This window comes from Aegilops tauschii, chromosome 5, assembly GCF_002575655.3.
Source record: "Aegilops tauschii subsp. strangulata cultivar AL8/78 chromosome 5, Aet v6.0, whole genome shotgun sequence".
Classification (NCBI taxonomy): Eukaryota; Viridiplantae; Streptophyta; class Magnoliopsida; order Poales; family Poaceae; genus Aegilops; species Aegilops tauschii.
In genome coordinates, this window is record NC_053039.3 from 25260270 (window position 1) to 25287204 (window position 26935).

Genomic DNA, 26935 nt, shown 5'->3' on the forward strand with positions numbered 1-26935 from the left:
GTAGGGTCTACACACTTAAGGTTCGGTGATGCTAGGGTTGTAGAGATATGAGTATGCGGAAACCCGAAAGTTGTTCGGAGTCCCGGATGAGATCCCGGACGTCACGAGGAGTTCCGGAATGGTCCGGAGGTGAAGAATTATATATAGGAAGTCAAGTTTCGGCCACCGGGAAAGTTTCGGGGGTTATCGGTATTGTACCGGGACCACCGGAAGGGTCCCGGGGATCCACCGGGTGGGGCCACCTATCCCAGAGGGCCCCATGGGCTGAAGTGGGAAGGGAACCAGCCCCTAGTGGACTGGGGCGCCCCCCATGGGCCTCCCCCCTGCGCCTAGGGTTGGAAACCCTAGGGTGGGGGGGCGCCCCACTTGCCTTGGGGGGCAAGTCTCCCCCCTTGGCCGCAGCCCCCTCCCTTGATGGGATCTTGGCCGGCGCCCCCCCCTCCTAGGGGGCCTATATAAAGGGGGGAGGGAGGGCAGCAACACAACAGCCTTGGGCGCCTCCCTCCTCCCCTGCTACACCTCTCCTTGCAGAAGCTCGGCGAAGCCCTGCCGAGACCCGCTACTTCCACCACCGCGCTGTCGTGCTGCTGGATCTCCATCAACCTCTCCTTCCCCTTGCTGGATCAAGAAGGAGGAGACGTCGCTGCACCGTACGTGTGTTGAACGCGGAGGTGCCATCCGTTCGGCACTCGGTCATCGGTGATTTGAATCACGGCGAGTACGACTCCGTCATCCACGTTCATTGGAAGGCTTCCGCTCGTGATCTACAAGGGTATGTAGATGCACTCCTTTCCCCTCGTTGCTAGTATACTCCATAGATGGATCTTGGTGAGCGTAGGAAAATTTTAAAATTATGCTACGATTCCCAACAGTGGTATTAGAGCCAGGCCTATGCGTAGTTACTATGCACGAGTAGAACACAAAGCAGTTGTGGGCGTTGATGTTGCCAATTCTTCTTGCCGCTACTAGTCATATCTTGTTTCGGCGGTATTGTAGGATGAAGCGACCCGGACCGACCTTACACATACGCTTACGTGAGACAGGTTCCACCGACTGACATGCACTAGTTGCATAAGGTGGCTAGCGGGTGTCTGTCTCTCCTACTTTAGTCGGAACGGATTCGATGAAAAGGGTCCTTATGAAGGGTAAATAGAAATTGGCAAATCACGTTGTGGTTTTACGTAGGTAAGAAACTATCTTGCTAGAAACCTATACAAGCCACGTAAAAACTTGCAACAACAATTAGAGGACGTCTAACTTGTTTTTGCAGCAAGTGCTATGTGATGTGATATGGCCAGAAGATGTGATGTATGAGATTGATCATATTCTTGTAATAGGAATCACGACTTGCATGTCGATGAGTATGACAACCAGCAGGAGCCATAGGAGTTGTCTTTATTATTTTGTATGACCTGCGTGTCATTGAATAACGCCATGTAAATTACTTTACTTTGTTGCTAAACGCGTTAGCCATAGAAGTAGAAGTAATCGTTGGCGTGACGACTTCATGAAGACACAATGATGGAGATCATGATGATGGAGATCATGGTGTCATGCCGGTGACGAAGATGATCATGGTGCCCCGAAGATGGAGATCAAAGGAGCAAATGATATTGGCCATATCATGTCACTATTTGATTGCATGTGATGTTTATCATGTTTTGCATCTTATTTGCTTAGAACGACGGTAGTAAGTAAGATGATCCCTTATGATAATTTCAAGAAAAGTGTTCCCCCTAACTGTGCACCGTTGCGAAGGTTCGTTGTTTCGAAGCACCACGTGATGATCGGGTGTGATAGATTCTAACGTTCGAATACAACGGGTGTTGACGAGCCTAGCATGTACAGACATGGCCTCGGAACACACGCAATACACTTATGTTGACTTGACGAGCCTAGCATGTACAGACATGGCCTCGGAACACGGAGGACCGAAAGGTCGAGCATGAGTCGTATAGAAGATACGATCAACATGGAGATGTTCACCGATCTTGACTAGTCCGTCTCACGTGATGATCGGACACGGCCTAGTTAACTTGGATCATGTTTCACTTAGATGACTAGAGGGATGTCTATCTGAGTGGGAGTTCATTGAGTAATTTGATTAGATGAACTTAATTATCATGAACTTAGTATAAAATCTTTACACTATGTCTTGTAGATCAAATGGCCCATGTTGTCCTCAATTTCAACGCGTTCCTAGAGAAAACCAAGCTGAAAGATGATGGCAGCAACTATACGGACTGGGTCCGGAACCTGAGGATCATCCTCATAGCAGCCAAGAAAGATTATGTCCTAGAAGCACCGCTAGGTGAAGCACCAATCCCAGAGAACCAAGACGTTATGAACGCTTGGCAGCAGCGTGCTGATGATTACTCCCTTGTTCAGTGTGGCATGCTTTACAGCTTAGAACCGGGTCTCCAAAAGCGTTTTGAGAAACATGGAGCATATGAGATGTTCGAGGAGCTGAAAATGGTTTTCCAAGCTCATGCCCGGGTCGAGAGATATGAAGTCTCCGACAAGTTCTTCAGCTGTAAAATGGAGGAGAATAGTTCTGTTAGTGAGCACATACTCAGAATGTCTGGGTTGCACAACCGCTTGTCTCAGCTGGGAGTTAATCTCCCGGATGACACGGTCATTGACAGAATCCTTCAGTCGCTTCCACCAAGCTACAAGAGCTTTGTGATGAACTTCAATATGCAGGGGATGGAAAAGACCATTCCCGAGGTATATTCAATGCTGAAATCAGCGGAGGTGGAGATCAGAAAAGAACATCAAGTGTTGATGGTGAATAAAACCACTAAGTTCAAGAAGGGCAAGGGTAAGAAGAACTTCAAGAAGGACGGCAAGGGAGTTGCCGCGCCCGATAAGCCAGTTACTGGGAAGAAGTCAAAGAATGGACCCAAGCCTGAAACTGAGTGCTTTTATTGCAAGGGAAGTGGTCACTGGAAGCGGAACTGCCCCAAATACTTAGCGGACAAGAAGGCCGGCAACGCCAAAGGTATATGTGATATACATGTAATTGATGTGTACCTTACCAATACTCGTAGTAGCTCCTGGGTATTTGATACCGGTGCGGTTGCTCATATTTGTAACTCAAAACAGGAACTATGGAATAAACGGAGACTGGCAAAGGACGAGGTGACGATGCGCGTCGGGAATGGTTCCAAGGTCGATGTGATCGCCGTCGGCACGCTACCTCTGCATCTACCTACGGGATTAGTTTTAAACCTCAATAATTGTTATTTAGTGCCAGCTTTGAGCATGAGCATTGTATCTAGATCTCGTTTAATTCGAGATGGCTACTCATTTAAATCCGAGAATAATGGTTGTTCTATTTATATGAGAGATATGTTTTATGGTCATGCCCCGCTGGTTAATGGTTTATTCTTGATGAATCTCGGACGTGATGTTACACATATTCATAGTGTGAATACCAAAAGATGTAAAGTTGATAACGATAGTCCCACATACTTGTGGCACTGCCGCCTTGGTCACATTGGTGTCAAGCGCATGAAGAAGCTCCATGCAGATGGACTTTTGGAGTCTCTTGATTACGAATCATTTGACACGTGCGAACCATGCCTCATGGGTAAGATGACCAAGACTCCGTTCTCCGGAACAATGGAGCGAGCAACCAACTTATTGGAAATCATACATACCGATGTGTGCGGTCCAATGAGTGTTGAGGCTCGCGGAGGATATCGTTATGTTCTCACTCTCACTGATGACTTAAGTAGATATGGGTATGTCTACCTAATGAAACACAAGTCTGAAACCTTTGAAAAGTTCAAGGAATTTCAGATTGAGGTTGAGAATCAACGTGACAGGAAAATAAAATTCTTACGACCAGATCGTGGTGGAGAATATTTAAGTCACGAGTTTGGTACACACATAAGGAAATGTGGAATAGTTTCACAACTCACGCCGCCTGGAACACCTCAGAGAAACGGTGTGTCCGAACGTCGTAATCGCACTCTATTGGATATGGTGCGATTTATGATGTCTCTTACCGATTTACCGCTCTCATTTTGGGGCTATGCTTTAGAGACTGCCGCATTCACTTTAAATAGGGCTCCATCGAAATCCGTTGAGACGACACCATATGAATTATGGTTTGGGAAGAAACCTAAGCTGTCGTTTCTAAAAGTTTGGGGATGCGATGCTTATGTCAAGAAACTTCAACCTGAAAAGCTCGAACCCAAGTCGGAGAAATGCGTCTTCATAGGATACCCTAATGAAACCATTGGGTATACCTTCTACCTCAGATCCGAAGGCAAGATCTTCGTTTCCAAGAACGGGTCCTTTCTGGGGAAGGAGTTTCTCTCGAAAGAATTGAGTGGGAGAAAAGTGGAACTTGATGAGGTGATAGTCACCCCTTCCGTGCCGGAAAGTAGCACAGCGCGGGAAAATGTTCCTGCGGTGCCTGCACCGACTGGGGAGGAAGTTAATGATGATGATCATGAAGCTTCGGATCAAGTTACTACTGAACTTCGTAGGTCCACAAGGACACGTTCCGCACCAGAGTGGTACGGCAACCCTGTCCTGGAAATCATGTTGTTAGACAACGGTGAACCTTCGAACTATGAAGAAGCGATGGCGGGCCCGGATTCCGACAAATGGCTAGAAGCCATGAAATCCGAGATAGGATCCATGTATGAAAACGAAGTATGGACTTTGACTGACTTGCCCGATGATCGGCGAGCCATAGAAAACAAATGGATCTTTAAGAAGAAGACACACGCGGATGGTAATGTGACCATCTATAAGGCTCGACTTGTCGCTAAGGGTTATCGACAAGTTCAAGGGGTTGACTACGATGAGACTTTCCACCCGTAGCGAAGCTGAAGTCCGTCCGAATCATGTTAGCAATTGCCGCATACTATGATTATGAGATATGGCAGATGGACGTCAAAACGGCATTCCTTAATGGCTTCCTTAAGGAAGAGTTGTATATGATGCAGCCGGAAGGTTTTTTCGATCCTAAGAATGCTAACAAAGTATGCAAGCTCCAGCGCTCAATCTATGGGCTGGTGCAAGCATCTCGGAGTTGGAACATTCGCTTTGATGAGATGATCAAAGCGTTTGGGTTTACACAGACTTATGGAGAAGCCTGTGTTTACAAGAAAGTGAGTAGGAGCTCTGTAGCATTTCTCTTATTATATGTGGATGACATATTATTGATGGGAAATGATACAGAATTCTTGGAAAGTGTAAAGGCCTATTTGAATAAGTGTTTTTCAATGAAGGACCTTGGAGAAGCTGCTTATATATTAGGCATCAAGATCTATAGAGATAGATCAAGACGCCTCATTGGTCTTTCACAGAGTACATACCTTGACAAGATATTGAAGAAGTTCAATATGGATCAGTCCAAGAAGGGGTTCTTGCCTGTATTGCAAGGTGTGCAATTGAGCACGGCTCAATGCCCGACCACGGCAGAAGATAGAGAAAAGATGAGTGTCATCCCCTATGCCTCGGCCATAGGGTCTATTATGTATGCCATGCTGTGTACCAGACCTGATGTAAACCTTGCCGTAAGTTTGGTAGGAAGGTACCAAAGTAATCCCGGCATGGAACACTGGACAGCGGTCAAGAATATCCTGAAGTACCTGAAGAGGACTAAGGATATGTTTCTCGTATATGGAGGTGACGAAGAGCTCGTCGTAAAGGGTTACGTCGACGCTAGCTTCGACACAGATCTGGATGACTCGAAGTCACAAACCGGATACGTGTATATTTTGAATGGAGGAGCAGTAAGCTGGTGCAGTTGCAAGCAAAGCGTCGTGGCGGGATCTACATGTGAAGCGGAGTACATGGCGGCCTCGGAGGCAGCACAGGAAGCAGTCTGGATGAAGGAGTTCATTACCGACCTAGGGGTGATTCCCAATGCGTCGGGCCCGATGACTCTCTTATGTGACAACACTGGAGCTATTGCCCTTGCAAAGGAGCCCAGGTTTCACAGGAAGACCAGGCATATCAAGCGTCGCTTCAACTCCATTCGTGAAAGTGTTCAAAATGGAGACATAGATATTTGTAAAGTACATACGGACCCGAATGTAGCAGATCCGTTGACTAAACCTCTCCCTAGAGCAAAACATGATCAACACCAAGACGCAATGGGTGTTCGATCATCACAATGTAACTAGATTATTGACTCTAGTGCAAGTGGGAGACTGTTGGAAATATGCCCTAGAGGCAATAATAAATGGTTATTATTATATTTCTTTGTTCATGATAATTGTCTATTGTTCATGCTATAATTGTGTTATCCGGAAATCGTAATACATGTGTGAATACATAGACCACAACGTGTCCCTAGTAAGCCTCTAGTTGACTAGCTCGTTGATCAACAGATAGTCATGGTTTCCTGACTATGGACATTGGATGTCGTTGATAACGGGATGTGATGGACAAGACCCAATCCAAAGCATAGCATAAAAGATCGTGTAGTTTCGTTTGCTAGAGCTTTTCCAATGTCAAGTATCTTTTCCTTAGACCATGAGATCGTGCAACTCCCGGATACCGTAGGAGTGCTTTGGGTGTGCCAAACGTCACAACGTAACTGGGTGACTATAAATGTGCACTACGGGTATCTCCGAAAGTGTCTGTTGGGTTGGCACGGATCGAGACTGGGATTTGTCACTCCGTGTGACGGAGAGGTATCTCTGGGCCCACTCGGTAATGCATCATCATAATGAGCTCAATGTGACTAAGGCGTTAGTCACGGGATCATGCATTGTGGTACGAGTAAAGAGACTTGCCGGTAACGAGATTGAACAAGGTATTGGGATACCGACGATCGAATCTCGGGCAAGTAACATACCGATTGACAAAGGGAATTGTATACGGGATTGATTGAATCCTCGACATCGTGGTTCATCCGATGAGATCATCGTGGAACATGTGGGAGCCAACATGGGTATCCAGATCCCGCTGTTGGTTATTGACCGGAGAGGCGTCTCGGTCATGTCTGCATGTCTCCCGAACCCGTAGGGTCTACACACTTAAGGTTCGGTGATGCTAGGGTTGTAGAGATATGAGTATGCGGAAACCCGAAAGTTGTTCGGAGTCCCGAATGAGATCCCGGACGTCACGAGGAGTTCTGGAATGGTCCGGAGGTGAAGAATTATATATAGGAAGTCAAGTTTCGGCCACCGGGAAAGTTTCGGGGGTTATCGGTATTGTACCGGGACCACCGGAAGGGTCCCGGGGGTCCACCGGGTGGGGCCACCTATCCCGGAGGGCCCTGTGGGCTGAAGTGGGAAGGGAACCAGCCCCTAGTGGGCTGGGGCGCCCCCCATGGGCCTCTCCCTGCGCCTAGGGTTGGAAACCCTAGGGTGGGGGGGCGCCCCACTTGCCTTGGGGGGCAAGTCTCCCCCCTTGGCCGCCGCCCCCTCCCTTGATGGGATCTTGGCCGGCGCCCCCCCCCCCCCCTCCCAGGGGGCCTATATAAAGGGGGAGGGAGGGCAGCAACACAACAGCCTTGGGCGCCTCCCTCCTCCCCTGCTACACCTCTCCTTCTCGCAGAAGCTCGGCGAAGCCCTGCCGAGACCCGCTACTTCCACCACCGCGCTGTCGTGCTGCTGGATCTCCATCAACCTCTCCTTCCCCTTGCTGGATCAAGAAGGAGGAGACGTCGCTGCACCGCACGTGTGTTGAACGCGGAGGTGCCGTCCGTTCGGCACTCGGTCATCGGTGATTTGAATCACGGCGAGTACGACTCCGTCATCCACGTTCATTGGAACGCTTCCGCTCGCGATCTACAAGGGTATGTAGATGCACTCCTTTCCCCTCGTTGCTAGTATACTCCATAGATGGATCTTGGTGAGCGTAGGAAAATTTTAAAATTATGCTACGATTCCCAACAATATGTGGATATGAGAAAGTAGTGGAGGGTTTTGGAGCATATCACTAAGCATTTTGAGCAAAAGCCTCATTAAGCAACACCTCATCCCTTCTTAATAGTATTGGCTTTTCCTATAAACTCAATGTGATTTTGGATCACTAAAATAGAAAATGTAGAGTCTTGTGCTTTGAGTTTGAGCCAATCTTTTGTCCTTAGCATTTTGAAAGGTCAATTTTCTAATCCATGTCATACCAATCATTGAGCTTTTCTGAAACATTTATTTTGGAATAGCATTAGCTCAATGAGCTATATGTTGTTAGGAATTACCAAAACCATCCAGGGATAGTTGCACTTTCACATCCCGACCCATCATCTCTGTCGCTTCGCCCGAGAGCGCTGCGTGCCATCACTCACAACCACGCGTGGCAACACATGCAAAAAAACAAATGGACAATTTTCTTTATATACACCTCAGGGGTATCCAGCGGAGCCTCAGAATAAATGGGATTGGCAGTCACTCGGATGTTTTGGAGCTGTGATGAGATTGCGAACGTGCACTCCGTGCTGCCAGCTGGCGCCGACAAGGGCATGCATCACCTCGTTGGATTTGCTTCCTGACTTGTAAGGTGGCGGAGGAGCTGATCGATCCTTGTTGCGTCTGCTACTTGGTAAAGGCGGCGGAGGAGCTGGCCGGATGGAAGGAAGTGCTCCAGCACGATGGGATCTCCCAACTTTGTATGACGCCGGCGCCAGAATAAACCTGGTACGAAGCCAGTGCACGCGGTGATTTGCTTTATATTGGGCACGGCCACAAGATCGCAACGACCTGACCGATTGTGTGTGCGGCCGCGATGCCGGTCAACGGGGAGAGGGCGCGCAGCTCGTGCCGGGCAAGACATGGACCCTGACGTTCGTCATAGGCGTGACGGGCGGCGGGATCTGGCTGTGCATGGGTTGTGCCTTTGACCCCGCCATGGGCCGCAAGGGCTGCCAGACAGGCGACTGCGCCGACGCCCTGTGCTGCATGCTCTCCGCGACGCTGGCCGTGTTTAACCTCGAGAAAGACAACACCCCATACAGCTACGACATCTCAGTCATCGACGGCTTCACCCTGCCCATGGACGTCTCCTGCAGCGGCGCCGGCGGGAGCGTGATCGGTGCAAGAACCCTGACTGCCCGACGACATACCACCAGCACACAGGTTTAGTACAAACGGTGGTAGATGGCCAATCCACACCTCACGTGATCGGTGCAAGAACCCGGAACCAGGAATTAAACATAGGGCGGATCGATTATATAAATTTTTGCAACCCGCAACCGATTATAAAAGACCTCAATCCCTTAACAATTATCTTGCGTTTAGGATCTACTCCCTCCGTTCCAAATTACTCGTCAACTAAAACCACGACAAGTAATTTGGAACGGAGGGAGTAACAGTTAGCTCGTAGATTCTTGCACTGAAGACAGACCAAGCATACAACTGAAAATTTTAATTAGGTAATAGAAGGATACCAATTAGCTCGTAGATTCTTGCACCATGATAGCAGCTTTGCGTCTTTGCCGTGGTAGTCTCCTAGCGCCGGCGGCGCCGGCAAACCTGAGCAGCGCCTGCCGGTTGGCGATCGGGATTGGGGGTGCAGCGAGCCATAGCGGCGGCAGGAAACCCTAGCGATTAGCGATTGGGAGATCAGATCGATTTTGGATTAGAACAACGCAGACTTATACAGAAAGATAAACTTGCAGGCTACTCTTTGGGCTTCGGTTTGCATGGTCAAATTTGTAGCGTTAAGTTTGGGCTCAATTGCATAATACTGGGACGGACCTCCTAATTGGTGCCTTTAGCACCAGTTTTTTTTTCCTTTTTTAGGGGCAAAAGGGATTTTATTCGCTGATAACAAAGTGCGGAATACAAATGATATTGGGCACTATCCCTAGCCACAAGTGGCGCCCGACTGCAAAGAAGTAGCAGCCTTAACCAAAGCATGAGCTTCATAGTTCGACTCATGAACCTCGAAAGAAAAATTAACAAACTCTAGATCCTCCATGCGATCCTTTATCTCATGCAGGACCAGACCATAAACCGGCGCTTCTCCCTTGTTGATATTGTTCACCACCTCAAGGCAGTCCGAGGCCACCTAAACTCTCTGCAAATTCAGGTCTTTGGCTAGTGCTAGAGCTTCATTGCATGCTTGTGCTTCCAGACTAGGTGGATCCACTAGGCCATCGAAAACAATTGCAGAAGCTCCCAAAAAGGCTCCCGCTTCATCTCTGCATATGACAGCCGCTGCTCCTTGTGCTCCATTCCTCGAGTCCCCTCCATCTACATTTATCTTCACGTTACCAGTAGCCGGTTTTTGCCAACTGTTGGTCCTCCTGGTGCGATCTGTAGCCGTAGCTATGTTCCTTCCACGAGCGGAAGCTATATTCAGATCCTCAAGATAGCGGTTTATGAAGCTCATGGTGCTCAATGGGCTCTGAAACTCCCCATCGTGAATCGCTCGTCTTCGCGCCCACCATATGGCCCACATGGTTACCAACACCCGTGCTAGATCCTGCTGATTCAAAGCCTCAAACAACCAAAAAAGCCAAAGTCGCGCGCCTTCTATCCGAGTTGATATCACATGCTCCAGTGTATCCTCATCTACCAAGGCCCAGACACACCTCGCCGTACAACACTCAAAGAGTGAATGCCTCCATGTATCCTCAGCTGAGTTACAAATTGAGCACACGTCCGTATCCGCCATCTTGCGCTCATGCCTCGTCGTTCCAGTAGGTAACGATGTATGTGCCAATCTCCATGTAAACACTCGCACCTTTGCTGGGACTTTAACCTTCCACAGATACATCCACGATTTCTTTTCCGCCTCTTGATTGGAGTGCCCTGTACGCTGCTCCAACCACGCCTCCCGCTGCACCCGGATGCCAATAATCATCCTGTATGCCGATCGGACAGAAAACACCCCTCGTTTGTCATAGTGCCAGGACCAATAGTCCTCCTGCACACGAGAGCTTAGTGGAATGTTCTTGATAACATCAACATCAGGACCGACAAAATGATCATACAGCTTCTGCACATTCCACGTTTTCGTCACACTATCTATCAATTCAGACACCATCATTGGCGGGTTTTGTGAGATAGCGCAAAGTGGTCGAAGTTTAAAGTCCCTTGGCAGTCAATTGTCATGCCAGATCCTAGTCTCCTGCCCCGTGCCAATCCGCTTGATCAAGCCCAAATTGAGTACATCACTTCCTTCCAATCAAGCTCTCCATACTTGCGACGGGTTGGAACCAATGTTTGTTGTTAATATGTCACTATCCGGGTGATACCTTGCTTTGATAATTCGAACACTAAGAGAATTTGGCTCTTGCATTAATCTCCAAACTTGCCTTGCAAGAAGTGCCAAGTTAAAAAGTTATATGTCCGGAAAACCCATTCCACCCATATACTTTGGTGTTGACATCGTCTTCCACGAGACCCAAGCCGTCTTCCTCTCCCCCCTCTTACTGCCCCACCAAAATTTCCTCAAAAGAGTGTTGATATGTTCACAGAGTCCACAGGGTAGTTTAAAGCATGACATGGAATAAGTCGGAATGGCTTGGGCTACCGATTTGATCAACACCTCCTTTCCTCCTGCCGACAAACACTTCTCCATCCACCCCTGGACATGCTTCCATACCCTATATTTCAGATATTTGAAACACCCCTCCTTTGATCGTCCAACGTCCGAAGGCAAGCCGAGATACTTCTCTGACAGAGATTCGTTATGAACATTGAGAACATTCTTCACCTCTCCTCGGGTACTCTCCGGCACCCCTCTGCTGGAAAAAATTGATGATTTATCTGTGTTGATTCTTTGGCCCGATGCGTTTGCAGTATGTGTGCAGCAGCGCCTGAACGCGGGTCGCTGCCATGTTGTTCGCCTCGAAAAACAAAAGACTGTCGTCAGCGAACAGTAGATGATTCACCTCCGGGGCTGGAGGAGCAACTTTGATGCCTCTCACTCCCTCCACCCCTTTAAGCAAGCAAGATAATCCCTCGGCCGCCAACAAAAAAAGGTATGGACTGATCGGGTCTCCCTGCCTCACTCCACGGGAAGGCCTGAAAGAGTCTAAAACTCCACCGTTAAACAACACCGAAAAAGATACGGATGTGACGCACCTCATTACTGTTTCCGTGAAGCGTGGGCTTATGCCAAGTTTGAGCATCACAGCCCTAAGGTACGACCATTCCAATCGATCATACGCTTTCATCATGTCCAGCTTTAAAGCACAAAACCTGTTCCCCTTAACTCTCCTTGTTTTCATATAGTGTAAACATTCATAGGCAGTTATAAAGTTGTCAGCCTTTAGCACGAGTTAGTTAAAGGATGCAGCGCTCACGCGAACCCCCCATGGGCCAGCCCACAGAATGAGCCGAGCGCTTGATCGGGACCCCTGTTTTTTCCGTTTTGCTAGCCGTGGTTGACAGGTTTACCGCGGACCGTTGACTTTTCGAGCAAAACTTTTGCAAAAAATATATAAAAAGTCGAAAATTTTAACCAAGTAGAAAAACCACAAAATTGAAAAAATAGTTCATCAACAGCATAAAAAAATTCGCAAAGTGGAAAATAGTTCTATAATTGTTTTTTAAAGTTCATCAAATTTGAAAAAATCACATAATTTAAAAATATTTCACTCTTTTTTAAAAATGTTCATATTTTTTGGGAAAAAATCAATAAATTTGAAAAAAGGTTAATCTATTTTGAATAAAAATTTCAAGTATTTGAAAAGGAAAATTTCACGCAATTTGAAGAAAGGAAAGAAAAAAGGATAGAGAAAAAATTTAAAATAAAAGAAAAGAAGAAAGAAGAAAAGAAGAAAAAAGATGCAAGTAATCACACCAAGTAAACTGGCTGGTTGGTTAGTGCAGATTGCACTGAATGATGAAGCCTTTGGTTTGAATCATGCCTCTTGTTCATCATTTTTTCAACTTAAACAGAAAATTGGGTAGAATGGGCTAGCCCAGCTCGGAGGGGTTGGGCACCCGTTTTCCAAAAGCCAACTAACGGGCGCCCATAATACTACTAGGATACCACCTAGGGATCCCCTCCTTCCTCCCCAGTCCCCACCGTGGCGACTAGGGTTTATCTACTCCGGCGCCGTTCGTCGTCGTTGAGGTTTCCGGTAACTTGCCCGCGCATCCCACCCATCCCACGCCAGCGCTTGGGCTGATAAAGGGGTCGGCTTGTCCTTCCACCCGGCCTCGGCGTGGTGCGGTGATCTAGGGTTTCGGCTGCAGCCATGGCAGGGGCGACTCCATCCAATGGAGGGGGCAGCACTAGTTCAAGCAGAAGGAAGGGGAAGACCCCGATCGATCTGGAAGCGGCTATGAGGAACATGAAACTAAAGGAGACAGAGCTGGATGACGTGATTGTTGGCGATGAGGAAATCGCAGAATTGTCAAAGGCGGCCCGATGGCTGGCTGTTGCGAGGGTGAACACGACGAAGTTCTTCGGCGTTGAATCCTTCAAGAACACCATGATCTTCGCATGGAGACTTGCCAACGAGCCAGAGATCCGTGAGGTGGATAATAATCTGTTTATCATCCAACTCTTCTGTCTAGGGGACTGGAACAGAGTCATGCACCAGGGACCTTGGATCTATAGGGGACTAATGGTTACAATTGAAGAGTACGATGGCAAAGGGAAGCCAGATTTGGTTCAGCTCGACCGAGTTCATGTGTGGGCACAAATTCATGACACCCCGGAGCTCTATAGGAAGGAGATGATCGTGGACCAACTGGCTCGCCGCATAGGCCAAGTGAAGAGTGTGGAGATGAACCCTAACCGAGTTTTTGAAGGCAACTATGTCAGGGTCCGGGCGAAGATTAAACTGGCTGATCCTTTGGTGCGTTTTGCCCCATTGATCGTCAAAGGGGAAGGGCGAATCCTCCTGCCAGTCAAATATGAGAAGATTGGCTTCTTTTGTGAAGTCTGCGGCATCCTAGGCCACTCCATGGAGGAGTGCGGCAATGGGGTTCATAGCCCCGAAGAGATTGAATACGGCGAGTGGATGAAAGCCACTCGGGGACCCATGCCAGAGAGCCAAAACCGTGACCCCGGCTGGAACAGGGGGAACTCCGCGCGTGGACGTGGACGTGCCCGTGGAGGCGGCCGCGGCAGGAACAATGGAGCCAAGAAACGGTCATCAGAGGAGGCCGGTCTGGGGGATGAAGTTGACAGAGACACTGATGAGGATCTCAAGGATACGGTGGAAATCCCACTTAAGGGCAAGGGTGATGAAGCGGGGACTGACCACCCCCAAACCTCGGTTATTCGCAAGCTGAACATGGATGATCAATCAGCAGCTCAGAGTAGTAGGGGTGTCGCAGTGGATGCATCCATGCAAGGGGCTATGATTGTTCCTCCTCCTCCACCATCTTACGTCACCCCGAGGGACAGAAAGAAGCACAAGAATGGGAATTCTCCAAACAAAAGCAACTTGGACAGCGTGGCGGGCTCCTCAGAGGAGCGCCGCCGGGTCCAATGAGTCTCTCATGTTGGAACTGTCGCGGGGCGGGCAAACCCGCGACAGTTCGAGAGCTTCGCGACTTCGCGAGGCAGTTTGCTCCGATGGTGCTTTGTATAGTTGAAACTCAACTCCCTAGAGATAGAGTGGAAAACTTGGCAAGCACCCTAGGTTATGATAATGCTTATGCTGTTAGTAGCTCTGGTAGAAGTGGAGGTCTCGGTATTTTCTGGAATAATGAAATAAAGATCGAAAATTTTGGTTACTCTGCTTATCATATAGATGCTCATGTTACTCTTCCTGGTACTACACCATGGCGGCTCACAGTGATGTACGGTGAATCACAAGTTAGTGAAAGAGGCAAGACTTGGGATGTGTTAAGATCTCTCGCTGAAGATAATAACCTGCCATGGTTATGCTTCGGTGATTTCAATGAGGTACTCAGTTTAAATGAACATGATGGGGTTGGTCACCGTTGCATGACACAGGTGAATGGTTTTAGGGACGTTGTTGATACATGCGGCCTTATAGATCTAGGCTTCTCGGGAACCAGCTGGACATTTGAGAAAAGAGTAGCCGGAGGTACATACACGCGGGTTCGCCTCGATAGGGCACTTGCCACTGCATCATGGTCCAGCATGTATCCAGGGGCTGAGTTATCCCATAAGTCTGCCACCACATCGGATCATATACCGATTTTGCTATAGCTCTCACCGGGAGGAGATGAGCCGCGCCAAGCTAGACCTTTCAGATACGAGATGATGTGGGAATCTCATGATGGTTTTCAGGCGACCATTGAACAACACTGGCAAGGCCCAGGAGCAACCACGGTTGCGGAACTGTGTGCAAAAATAAAAGCGTTGTCAACAAACCTGAAACGTTGGGACCGAACTACGTTTGGCAGTGTCAAGGAAGAGATCAGAACTCTCAAGCTTCAGCTAGAGAGCATGCGTGCGGACCCATCTAGGACTGCACCTACTCATCAGGAGGAGAAAGTGAAAGATCGCCTGATCGAGCTCTATCATAGAGAGGAAGTCATGTGGCGTCAGAGATCGCGAATAACATGGCTAGCGGCGGGTGATAAGAACACCAAGTTCTTTCACCTACGGGCCAGCAGACGGCGCCTTAAAAACAAGATAAAAAGCTTACTCAGACAGGATGGAACTACAGCAGATGATGCAGTAGAGATGGAGAGTATGGTTGCGGCTTTCTACAAAAATTTGTTCACATCCGAGGGGACAACGAACATGCATGAAGTGATTGACGTGGTGCCACGCAAAGTCACAAACGAGATGAGTTAGTGGCTGACGGGTGAGTATAGCAGAGAGGAAATTAAAATGGCGCTGTTTCAGATGGCTCCTACAAAAGCACCAGGATCGGATGGGTTCCCGGCGCATTTTTTTCAGAGACATTGGGAGCTCTGTGGAGATGAAGTGTCCACTATCATTCTGAAAATCTTAAGGGGTGAAGACGAAGTTGAGGAGTTGAATGATACTGTCCTAGTTCTCATCCCTAAGGTAACCAATCCCACACTTCTGTCGCAGTTCCGCCCCATAAGTCTATGTAATGTACTCTACAAGATTGCGTCGAAAGTTATGGCAAACAGGATGAAGTCCATTCTTCCTATGATCATATCGGAGGAGCAATCGGCCTTTGTGGCGGGACGGTTGATCACAGATAACATCATCTCCGCGTATGAATGTTTAAATTTTATGAAGAGGAACAGGTCAAAGAGGAATGGGTTTTGTGCTCTTAAACTCGACATGATGAAGGCCTATGACCGTTTGGAATGGGACTACCTCTGTGCTATCATGACTAAACTAGGTTTTGCGCCGGCCTGGGTCAACTCAGTTATGAGGATGGTATGTTCAGTCAAGTTTTCGGTTATGTTCAATGGAAAGAAACTTGAGAAATTCACACCTTCGCGAGGAATCCGACAGGGGGATCCGATATCACCTTACCTTTTCTTGTTGGCAGCAGAGGGCCTTTCGTGCCTTTTAAAAAACCAGACAGAGTCATCTCCAGTGCATGGGATCAAAGTGGCAGATACGGCGCCGCCGGTAAGCCATCTTCTTTTCGCAGATGATAGCCTGCTGTTTGTCAAGGCTAGTGTTGAGGGGGCTATTCAGGTATCTTCTTTGTTGGAAATATATTGCAATGCTTCAAGGCAGAAAATTAACTTGGATAAATCTTCAGTGTTCTTTAGCAAGGGCTGCTCGCAGAGTATTAAAGAGAGCATGAAAAATACCTTGAATGTTCACAATGAGAGTCTCTCAGAAAAGTACTTGGGCATGCCTACGGATGTTGGGAGCAGCAAAAACGGAGCCTTCAAATATTTGAAGGACAGAGTGTGGAGCAAAGTTAAGGGATGGATGGAAAAGGTGCTGTCATCCGGAGGGAAAGAGGTACTTATAAAGTCTGTAGCTCAATCTATCCCGGTCTACTCTATGGCTTGCTTCAAGCTACCTCGGGGCCTCTATCTTCACATTAATTCCATCATACGCAAGTTTTGGTGGGGGAGTAAACATGGTGAAAGAAAGACAAATTGGGTCTCCTGGGAGAAGATGACAAGGCCAAAATATGAAGGAGGTCTGGGTTTTAGGGATATTGAACCGTTTAACCTTGCTCTGCTGGCAAGACAGGCGTGGAGAATCCTACAAACACCAGAGACACTAAGTGCAAAAATTTTGAAAGCGCGCTACTTCCCAACTACAGACTTTCTTGATGCTTCACTGGGCAGCCAGCCATCTCAAATATGGAGGGCAATTGTAGAGGGCAAGGAGATCCTCTCGCAGGGACTCATCAAACGTATTTGCGATGGCAGAGATACTTTGATATGGCAGCATAACTGGGTACAAAAAGAGGCGTCGCTCAGGCCAATTGTTTGCTTGAGCCAACACAGGCCACAGTTTGTGTCCGAACTGATCGACAGCTCCAACGCCAGGTGGAAGCAGGACGTGGTTCGTGCAACCTTTCTCCCAATAGACGCGGACGTGATTCTCAATATCCCGCTAGCTACTCGACATTGCAGAGATTCCTGGGCATGGGCATACAAGCACAAGGGCTCCTTCTCTGTCCGCTCGGCATATCGGATGCTCATCAATACGAAGCTAAGGAGGGAGGCGTGGCTCGAAGGACGATCAAGCCCGGCTGATAGATCGAGAGAAGAAGCAAGCTGGACTAACCTCTGGAAGGTTGCGGTGCCGTCGAAACTAAAGGTATTCCTGTGGAGACTTGCACAATGCTCTATACCCACGGCGGATGTCCTCAGTCATCGTAATATGTCCACATCGTCGCGGTGTGCTATCTGTGGAGAGGACTCGTGGATGCATTCATTGATAATGTGCACGATGGCGCGCTGTGTATGGGCGCTAGGTGACCCGGAGCTGGTTGAGCATGTTATTGCAACAGCAGAACCGAATGCAAAGGCTTGGCTCTTCAGTATGCAAGAATCGATGCCACATGCCGAGTTCACAAAGCTAACCGTGACACTATGGGCCATATGGTCGGCGCGGCGAAAGCTAATCCATGAAGGGGAGCACCAGAGCCCAATGGGGACTCATGCTTTTATCACACGCTTCTTGGCAGATTTGAGTATTGCTTCCTTGTCACATGAAATAACGAAGCCCGGAACAACCCCAGTGCGGGTGCAAGAGTGGATACCACCACCGGCGGGTCACCACAAGGTAAATGTTGATGCAGCTACTTGTAAACACCCTCCTATCGGGGTTGTTAGCACGGTCTGTCGGGATCAATCAGGAGCATATGCTAGGTCAGCAGCGGTGGTATTCCATGGTATGACCGACCCGAATATATTGGAAGCTCTGGCATGTCGCGAGGCTATTGCATTAGCCAGGGATCTCGCACTGACTCATTTTATGGTGGCTTCAGATTGCCTTTCGGTAGTCAAGGACATACAAACTGGAACTATGGGTACAATTGCTCCAATCGTGCAGGAGATCATCGACTCGAGCAGGGAGTTTCAGTCCTGCTCTTTCACCCATGAGAGACGTCTTTCCAACAAGGAGGCTCATGGCTTAGCTAGACATGCTTTACATTTAGGGGAGGGTCGCCATGTATGGCTGTTACACCCTCATGATACTTCTATTATTCCTGTAATTCGCTCTATTGATCAATAAAGTAAAGCATGTTTCCCTCAAAAAAAACTAGGATACCACCTATTGTTTGCAGATGACAGCCTGCTGCTTTTTAAGTCTAGCGTTGAGGGTGCAAATCTGGTTTCAAACCTATTGGATGTTTATTGTGCGGCATCGGGACAGCGAGTGAATCATGATAAGTCATCAATTTTCTTCAGTAAAGGGTGCCCTGATTCTCTCAAGCAGGAGGTGAAAAACTGTTTAAATGTGCAGAACGAGTCCCTTAGTGAGAAATACTTGGGCTTGCCGACAGAAGTGGGGCAGTCGAAGGATGGCACTTTTAAATATCTAAGGGACAGGATCTGGGACAAGATCAAGGGTTGGATGGAGAAACTTCTGTCAGCTGCCGGGAAAGAGGTTCTCATCAAATCAGTAGCACAATCCATACCCATTCTTTCAATGTCTTGTTTCAGACTTCCAAGAGGCTTATGTGAAAGTATCACCTCGATCATAAGACAGTTTTGGTGGGGAAGCAAGCAAGGGAAGAGAAGGCCCTGTTGGGTGTCATGGGATGTTATCACACGGCCAAAAAATCTGGGGGATTTGGGTTTTAGAGACATGGAACTTCTTAATCTTGCTTTACTAGCAAGACAGTCATGGAGATTGTTGAATGAGCCCAACTCCCTCAGTGCGAGACTGCTGAAGGTTGTATATTTTCCTGATACTACAATCCTAGAGGCAGAGCTGGGCCACCATCCTTCACAGATTTGGCGAGCTGTCCTAGATGGCCGAGATATCATGCGACTTGGCATTGTGCGCAGAATAGGAGATGGAACCACAACAAATATCTGGACAGACAATTGGATACCCCGGGATCTTTTACTTCGACCGATCAGGGCCATGGTTGACAATCCACCGCAACTTGTGTCTGAGCTAATCGATGCAACAACGGCAAGTTGGAACGAGGAGCTAGTACGCCAAGTGTTTACTCCTCTAGATGCTGAATCAGTTCTCAAGATCCCACTATGTACCAGGCAAATTGATGATTTTTGGGCTTGGGCCGGGGACCCTAAGGGCATTTTCTCGGTAAGATCAGCATATAACTTACTTAGCCGAGTCAAAAGAGGAAGAGAAGCATGGCTAATGGGAAGTGACGATACCTCAAATGTCGAAGGCGAGCGGCGGGGCTGGACGTCGGTGTGGAAACTTCAGGTTCCATCCAAACTCAAGGTGTTCACATGGCGGCTGGCACATCATTCCATTCCAACAAGTGACGTGCTACACCGATGAAACATGTCAGACTCTCATGTTTGTGCCATCTGCGGTATGGAAGATAGCTGGCGACACTCCTTGTTGGACTGCACCTTATCTCAGAGCGTTTGGGCATTGTCAAACGAGGAGCTAGTACAACACATGTGTATGAATAAAGATGAAGATGCCAAGGCCTGGTTATTTGCCATGAGCGACTCAATCTCACAGAAGGAATTCGCCATTCTTATCACTACCCTATGGGCCATCTGGTATGCACGTCGGAAAGTTATCCATGAGGGAATCCTGCAGACACCCTTTGCAACACATGCATTCATAAATAGATTCCTGGCTGACCTTGAGTGCACGGCCTCTCCACCGCCTGCTGCTCGAGAGGCAACTCCACTACGACCTAGGGGCTGGTTACCACCCCCAGAGGATCATGCAAAGATTAACTCGGATGCTGCAGTTTCAAGGTCGGGCCGTTTTGGTGCGGTTGGGGCGATTTGCCGGGATGAAGCAGGAATCTTCCAAGGAGCGTCACCTGTTGTGTTTGGGAGCATTGAAGATCCGGAGGTGCTTGAGGTTCTTGGCATCCGAGAAGCCTTAGCTCTAGCTAATGATCTATACATCCAAAAGGTGTCGATTGCATCCGATTGCCAAGCCGCGGCGGAGGCAATTGGGAAAGGTACCTCATCTGAATATGGGGCAGTGGTGATGGAGATTAATTAGACGTCTAGAGATTTCAATTCTTGTATTTTCTCTCATGAATTTAGAACCTCGAATGTCGAGGCCCACAAGCTTGCAAAGCATGCCTTAACTCTAGGGACCGGTCGCCATGTTTGGTTAGGCCACTCTGGAGAGCTTAGTTTCGTCCCTGTAAACGTTGTGACGGGTTAATAAAAAGCTTTGCGAGTTTGCCTCAAAAAAAAAACTAGGATAGTCCATGATACATTGAGGGGGCCGATCGGGGGCTTACCCCTGCTCACCCCCTGTCTCCAGCCCTAACGGTAGCGAACCCCTAATAGAGTGTCACGCGCAGCTAGTGCATGAGATACTACATTAAATGATCTACATGATCTTGATACAGCAGATATTCTGAAGTTTTCAAAACCAACTCACAACATGGCTTTTATTTCTCTAAATGAAACGTCCAGCGGCCCTAGATCATAATCACTTGATGTAATAGCTTTCTTCAGAACCGTCGAATCTATCTCCAGAATCACCTGCTTACACACCATTTGTTGAGGTGATTTGCACCGCCTTGCTTACACCCCATTGTTGAGGTGATTTGCACCACCTCGAGAACAGAGGAAGCTTCAGCTTGAAGTGCACTTCCTTCCTGAAGATGACCTTGTCCAGCACTGTCACTCCTCGATCATTCCTGACAAGTTTGGTTTGCTGTGTTGGAGCTCTTGTTCATTCTCATCGATGAGTTTCAGTTCAGTTTTTCCTTTTAGATGGTCTGGCTCGGTCAGCTCACATAGACTAAGATCTTGTGTGCAAAGTTTAACCGAGTGACTTGTACCATTTGAATTCAGACGAAACTTAACCGAGGGAACCCGTAAAAAAAGCAGTAAAGGCCCGCAATGGAAAGAAAACGGAATGGTTCGCTGAATACTAGCAAAGCTGGTGAAACTTACAAATATATCAAGCAATGCAATTACTTGGTCCCAAAATTATACTGGCCACCAACAGCCACAAATGAACGACGCTGGTGCTATACTATTAGATAGAAAATCCTCTCTGTACACATGACAACATATGCTCAAGTCTGGAACCACTCTATTCGCAACACCTCATCAAGGATGTAAGCACTTCAGTGACATCTCCAATTAATTGTTTGTTCATCCGTCCGTTCAACCCGTCATCAACCATTGGACTTTCTGCATGAGCAAAGTGGTATTTATTAGTCTTCCTCTACCTTCCCTCGACACGGGCCGAGGTCGGTAATGGAATGGGGATGTAGCATGAGGGGGGTAGAAACATGGGAATGGTGCGAGCCTGACCTTGATATCTGGCAATGCAAGGCAGTACAACTCAAGAGCTCTTGTCGGCGGTTTTTGTTGAAGGCAGCGTTCCAAATACATGGTCCCACAGGGTCGATGTTATTCCAAAGCCCTTGTTTTGAATTCTGAAGTGATGGTTCAGATGGTATTTCTGATATGCAGCGAAAACAACATGTTAGTCAGTGCACAAAGAGATGGGAGTGCTTTGATAAGCTTCAGGATGAGATAATAAGCACCTTGAGATATTTTGCAGGATCGGATGAGGGCTGTGCGTGATGCAGGTAGTAGTGTGTGCAATCATAGATCACGTAACCCAACAGGCCACCTCCAAACACGCCAGGAGTGGTAGTTGTAGTAGTGAAGAGCTTGACAAAATTCCAGAACTGGATGGACAGAGCACAAGAACAGCATTAAAAATAAATACAGCATGGTAGAACAAAATGATGAGTCAAATACACATTCTTTCACAATCCTGCAGAGGGCATCCAACTCGGTTCGAATGGCCAACACTCTTTCATGTACAGGCCGGCACTAAAAGGCTAAAGCAGTATATAGAACAAATGTGGAAAAGTGTTGCCATGCTTCAGTTGATGGGTGCCACTAACAGTGTTGTTCTGCTATCAATCGATGAGAGAGACTATTTACCGGATAGCACAAGATGGCTGCAGCAGTTGGTGGAAACACAAGTCGAAGTCCATCCATTGGATGCTTGTGATGGCATCCATGCAGAAGGTAGTGAGCTGTGTTTGTCCTGCACGTCAAAACAGCTATGATCAGAAGATGATCATCTCATGTGCTAAGACTTTAGCAGTAACTGGGATGGGAGCACAACTTACCAGTAACTTTTAGTATCTATGTGGAAAAGGTACCGATGCAGCACGTATTCAACCAGTGTCCAGATGAATATTCCTGCCACAACCATCAGCGCTACTTCTGGAACTGTGTGGCCCATTTGGATTGATGTATTCAAGCACCAGCAAACAACAGGCAACCAAATGAGAGGAACTGCCCACCATTTCGTACGTGTTAAGAACTGAAATGAGCCATTCATCAGAACATAATGTCCGAAATTTCAGATAGATGAAGTGCAAAAGAAAAAACAGAATGCTCACCTCCAATACATCATTGGCAAAAAACCGTGGCCCCTCTTTGCTAACAATTGGCTGGTGAACCCAGTCCTGATACTGTTCCTCCAGATGACCAACCTGAAAAATTACACCCAAATATTTGAATACATAATCAAAGAGCATGCCTGCATTTCAACTCACCCAAACAGCAAAGCTTAAACAGAAGAATTAGGCAACAGTCATGATCAAAGATTACTGATACATCTTGGGGATGAGCTAAAGCTTCTCAATTTAACTATCATAATTTACATTTTCTAATACATAAAAATATGTACTCTACATTTTGGGGATGAGCAAATAATGTGCTTTAAGAACCAGCAGCACCTGTAGCTACAAACTCTTAGTCATGTGTACTCTACACTGACTTGTTCCTTTGGAAAATCCACTTATACCACAATTCTTCTTTTTTTAAAGAGCATAAAGCCAATATGCCAAATAGGCACTCAGAGTTGAAAAAACAGAGCAAAATTAAATATGGGCACATTTACCTGAAATACAAGAGGCTTGTCCAAATCGACGGTAAAGGCTTGAGCAACCATTGTCTTGGACTGTGATTACTGTTACTGTACATAAGAAAAAGTAAGAATAGAGGTATTTCATATAAAAGGTCATGAAATGTAGAACAAATAAATGATACTACAAATCCATGCAGGGCAAGATGAACTTATGGGATCACTACCGGTGTGTGACTGCTACTGTGCAACATTCGCAGTCTGTACTATCTTCTGCATTTTTACTGTCTAAGTTGGGTAATTTTTAATTGACACTCGAGTGACAGCATACCACCATGCTCCCACATTTCTGTCATGATATGGACCCAACAGCCAGCTCTCAGTGCCCCCGATATTTAACAATTTGAGCAGCTGTTCTCAGCCAACCGATTGAACATTTAAACAATCAAAGGAGCAAGTGGCCATGACGCCCTGGCGTCACTATTCTATGAGGACCTTGGGCCCAAGGGCCGAATCAGGCCTTGGTCTCAAGGCGTGGCACAGCACCACAGACTGGGAATATCCTCAGATCGTCCAGATCACATGATCTGGTTTTGAGTCCATTCATTCATTACAAAAAAAAAGGAAGAAAAAAACTGAAATTCCAGTTCAGAGACAGGTGCACATGGGGGCAAAGCCTTTTTGCCATGTTACACAAATTCATGGCAATTTGACTCCACGGCATATTCTATCTAATAAAGCTGTGCAAGAATACAAGAGAGGCACAGCTCAGAACCCGGCTGTATGGCATCTCACGCCCCCACTGGAATCCAAGGGGAAAAGCTGTGTGCCGGCTGGGGGATTGCTTAATCACAACCCCCATAATTAGAAAACTTATGATGGGTGGCCAGTTTAGCCTAAACTGGGACGTAACATCGCTCGTTCCAACAGTTGGCCAGCTAAATAAAGAGCATAATCAAGCAGGCGTCTCACTACATGACCGAGATTAATTGTCGCCGCGTCGATTCCGTGGCTTGTACAAAAATCTGATCGTGCTCACGCATCGTCCCGGACAACGACAACGACGGCAAGCATGATTTTGGCAACTCTTTGCCTGGCTGGTCCTCGCTCGCCCATTGTAAATTTCCCAAGAGTGGACGGCGGGCGAGCACTCGTCGTAGCAATGATGGGTCGTCGGCCGCCCATTGTGAATTTCACGAGAATCTGAATGCTGACGAACGCTTTGACTGTTATAAGATTAGGGGCGAAGCAAAGAATCAGAGGTCGCTATCCAGCCACAGCCACACACACGCAAAGAGAAATATGCTATGCTCGAGAGCTCCCAATGCTAAACCACCGTCGCCGTCGTCTACAGCCAAAGCAAGCATGAACAGACAGATTCTTGCCCGAGGCCAGGCGCTGTCGGCCGAAAAGGAAATTCCCAGATGCGTCAGCAGCTCCGCACTGGACGCGCGGCCTAGGCTCGGAGAGGCCGCTAAAGACGCTGGCCCTCCGGCGAAGGGCGGCCGGCCGAGTAATGCGGCGGATCTAACCGCCGTTTCCGCCCGGATCTAGCACCTAGTGGAAGTCCAAGAAAGAGACGGCGGGACAGGGGAAACGAACGAACCTGCTCGGCGCAATGCCTTCCGCCGACGCCGCTGGAGGGGGAGGGGCGGCGGGGGGCCGGGCCGGCGCGAGCGGCTGGGGCGCGCGCGGGGGAGGGAGGCCGGCCGCCGCTGCTGCTCGGGAGCTCGCTCGGAGGGAGATGGGAGGGGACGAAGGCCGAAGGCGGAGGGCGCTTTAGTTATAGCGGAGACGACTTGGCATGGTGTGGTGTGCTGGTCTGCTGCTGGTGTTTGGCTTTTTGTAGATCGCTCCCTCGGCTTTGGGGGTTTCGCAGGTTGGTCTCGTCGTAAAATTTTTTTTAGACAATCTCGCGAAGCTTTTATTTAACTCGTCACAATGTTTACAGGGACGAAAAAAAGATCACCTGAGTTGCCTAACCACACACGTCGGCCAACACCAAGTGAGAGAGCATGCTTCGCTAAATTGTGAGCCTCGACATTCGAGCTCCTAAATTCATGACTAAAGGTGCTGACGGGTGGTGTACAACTCGTGGTGAAGAGCTCGGTTAGCTCGATCCAGCCCATCAGCATGCAGAACCAAGTTCTGATAGTAGAAGGGCTCTCGGGTGACAGTGGAGTAGGCAGTAGTGTAGTATCCCTCCGCACCAACATCGGATGCGATAGCAATGTGCCTGAAAGGGGAGGTGTCCAACTCCCGATACTCTCCATGAAGATGTGTCAGAGCACCAACATCGATGGTCACTCCAACACCATGAGTAGTGTGCAGCATAGTAGTGGAGTCATACTCCCGAGAGTAGAGGTGGACGATGGCACGGTACTGCTCCTGGTTAAAGTCCTGGTACTCCTCGTAGACGGTGTACTCAGGGTGCCAGCGATAACCCAGATAGGTCATCATCTCAGCTAGCACAGCAGGTGATCCCGAGGCACCAATGGCCGTCGTGTGGCGCACGACCTGCCTCGTGGGTTCCATCTGAAAACAAAGATGTTTCAAAGGAGCCAAACGACGGTGTGGGCATTGTTCAAAATACTATTCTAAGGAATAACTATGGCTTATCCAACTTTGGGGTGAATGTGGTCACGGGATCCTAGTGTTAGAGTTAGTAAATTTGTTTAACCCGAGTAGAAGAGAGTTCAGAGTCCCAGAGTAAAGATCGAGGAGTAAAAGATCCTAGTACCACCCAATGGCGACGTGGGCCCGTAAGACACACAGCCATGTTAGTAAAAAGTTTTGCAATGTCTAGACTCGACTTCGGCCAAGGAGTGTGGAAGGGGGATTCCTACAGGCAGTCAGCTCTGATACCAACTTGTGACGCCCCCGATTCAATCGTACACTAATCATGCACGCAAACGTGTACGATCAAGATCAAGGACTCACGGGAAGATATCACAACACAACTCTAAAACATAAATAAGTCATACAAGCATCACAATACAAGCCAGGGGCCTCGAGGGCTCGAATACAAGTGCTCGATCATAGACGAGTCAGCGGAAGCAACAATATCTGAGTACAGACATAAGTAAACAAGTTTGCCTTAAGAAGGCTAGCACAAACTGGGATACAGATCGAAAGAGGCGCAGGCCTCCTGCTTGGGATCCTCCTAAACTACTCCTGGTCGTCGTCAGCGGCCTGAACGTAGTAGTAGGCACCTCCGGTGTAGTAGGAGTCGGCGTCGACGATGGCGTCTGGCTCCTGGGTTCTAGCATCTGGTTGCGACAAGCAGGTAGAAGGGAAAGGGGGGAAAGAGGGAGAAAAGCAATCGTGAGTACTCATCAAAAGTATTCGCAAGCAAGGATCTATACTACATATGCATGGGTATATGTGTAAAGGGGCCATATCGGTGGACTGAACCGCAGAATGCCAGAATAAGAGGGGGATAGCTAGTCCTGTCGAAGACTACGCTTCTGGAAGCCTCCATCTTGCAGCATGTAGAAGAGAGTAGATGGTAAGTTCACCAAGTAGCATCGCATAGCATAATCCTACCCGACGATCCTCTCCTCGTCGACCTGTGAGAGAGCGATCACCGGGTTGTATCTGGCACTTGGAAGGGTGTGTTTTATTAAGTATCCGGTTCTAGTTGTCA

The 26935-nt window shown here is 48.0% G+C and overlaps 1 protein-coding gene across 2 annotated transcripts; it reads right to left on the minus strand.

The window, feature by feature from the left end:
• Positions 1-21293: 21293 nt before the first annotated feature.
• Positions 21294-25035, minus strand: LOC109744342 (dihydroceramide fatty acyl 2-hydroxylase FAH1). Of its 2 annotated transcripts, none has more exons than XM_020303450.3 (8): positions 24896-25035; positions 23326-23400; positions 22823-22915; positions 22547-22743; positions 22356-22461; positions 21947-22093; positions 21711-21861; positions 21294-21587 (listed from the first exon to the last, which is right to left on the minus strand). In XM_020303450.3, exons 2-7 carry the CDS (start codon positions 23374-23376, stop codon positions 21742-21744), a joined length of 714 nt encoding a protein of 237 aa, XP_020159039.1. In that variant the 5' UTR covers positions 23377-23400; positions 24896-25035; the 3' UTR covers positions 21294-21587; positions 21711-21741. The 2 variants fall into 2 exon arrangements, with proteins under 2 accessions (XP_020159039.1, XP_020159040.1); XM_020303451.4 differs by having other exon boundaries at positions 23326-23394; positions 24896-24920.
• Between the last annotated feature and the right edge of the window lie 1900 nt (positions 25036-26935).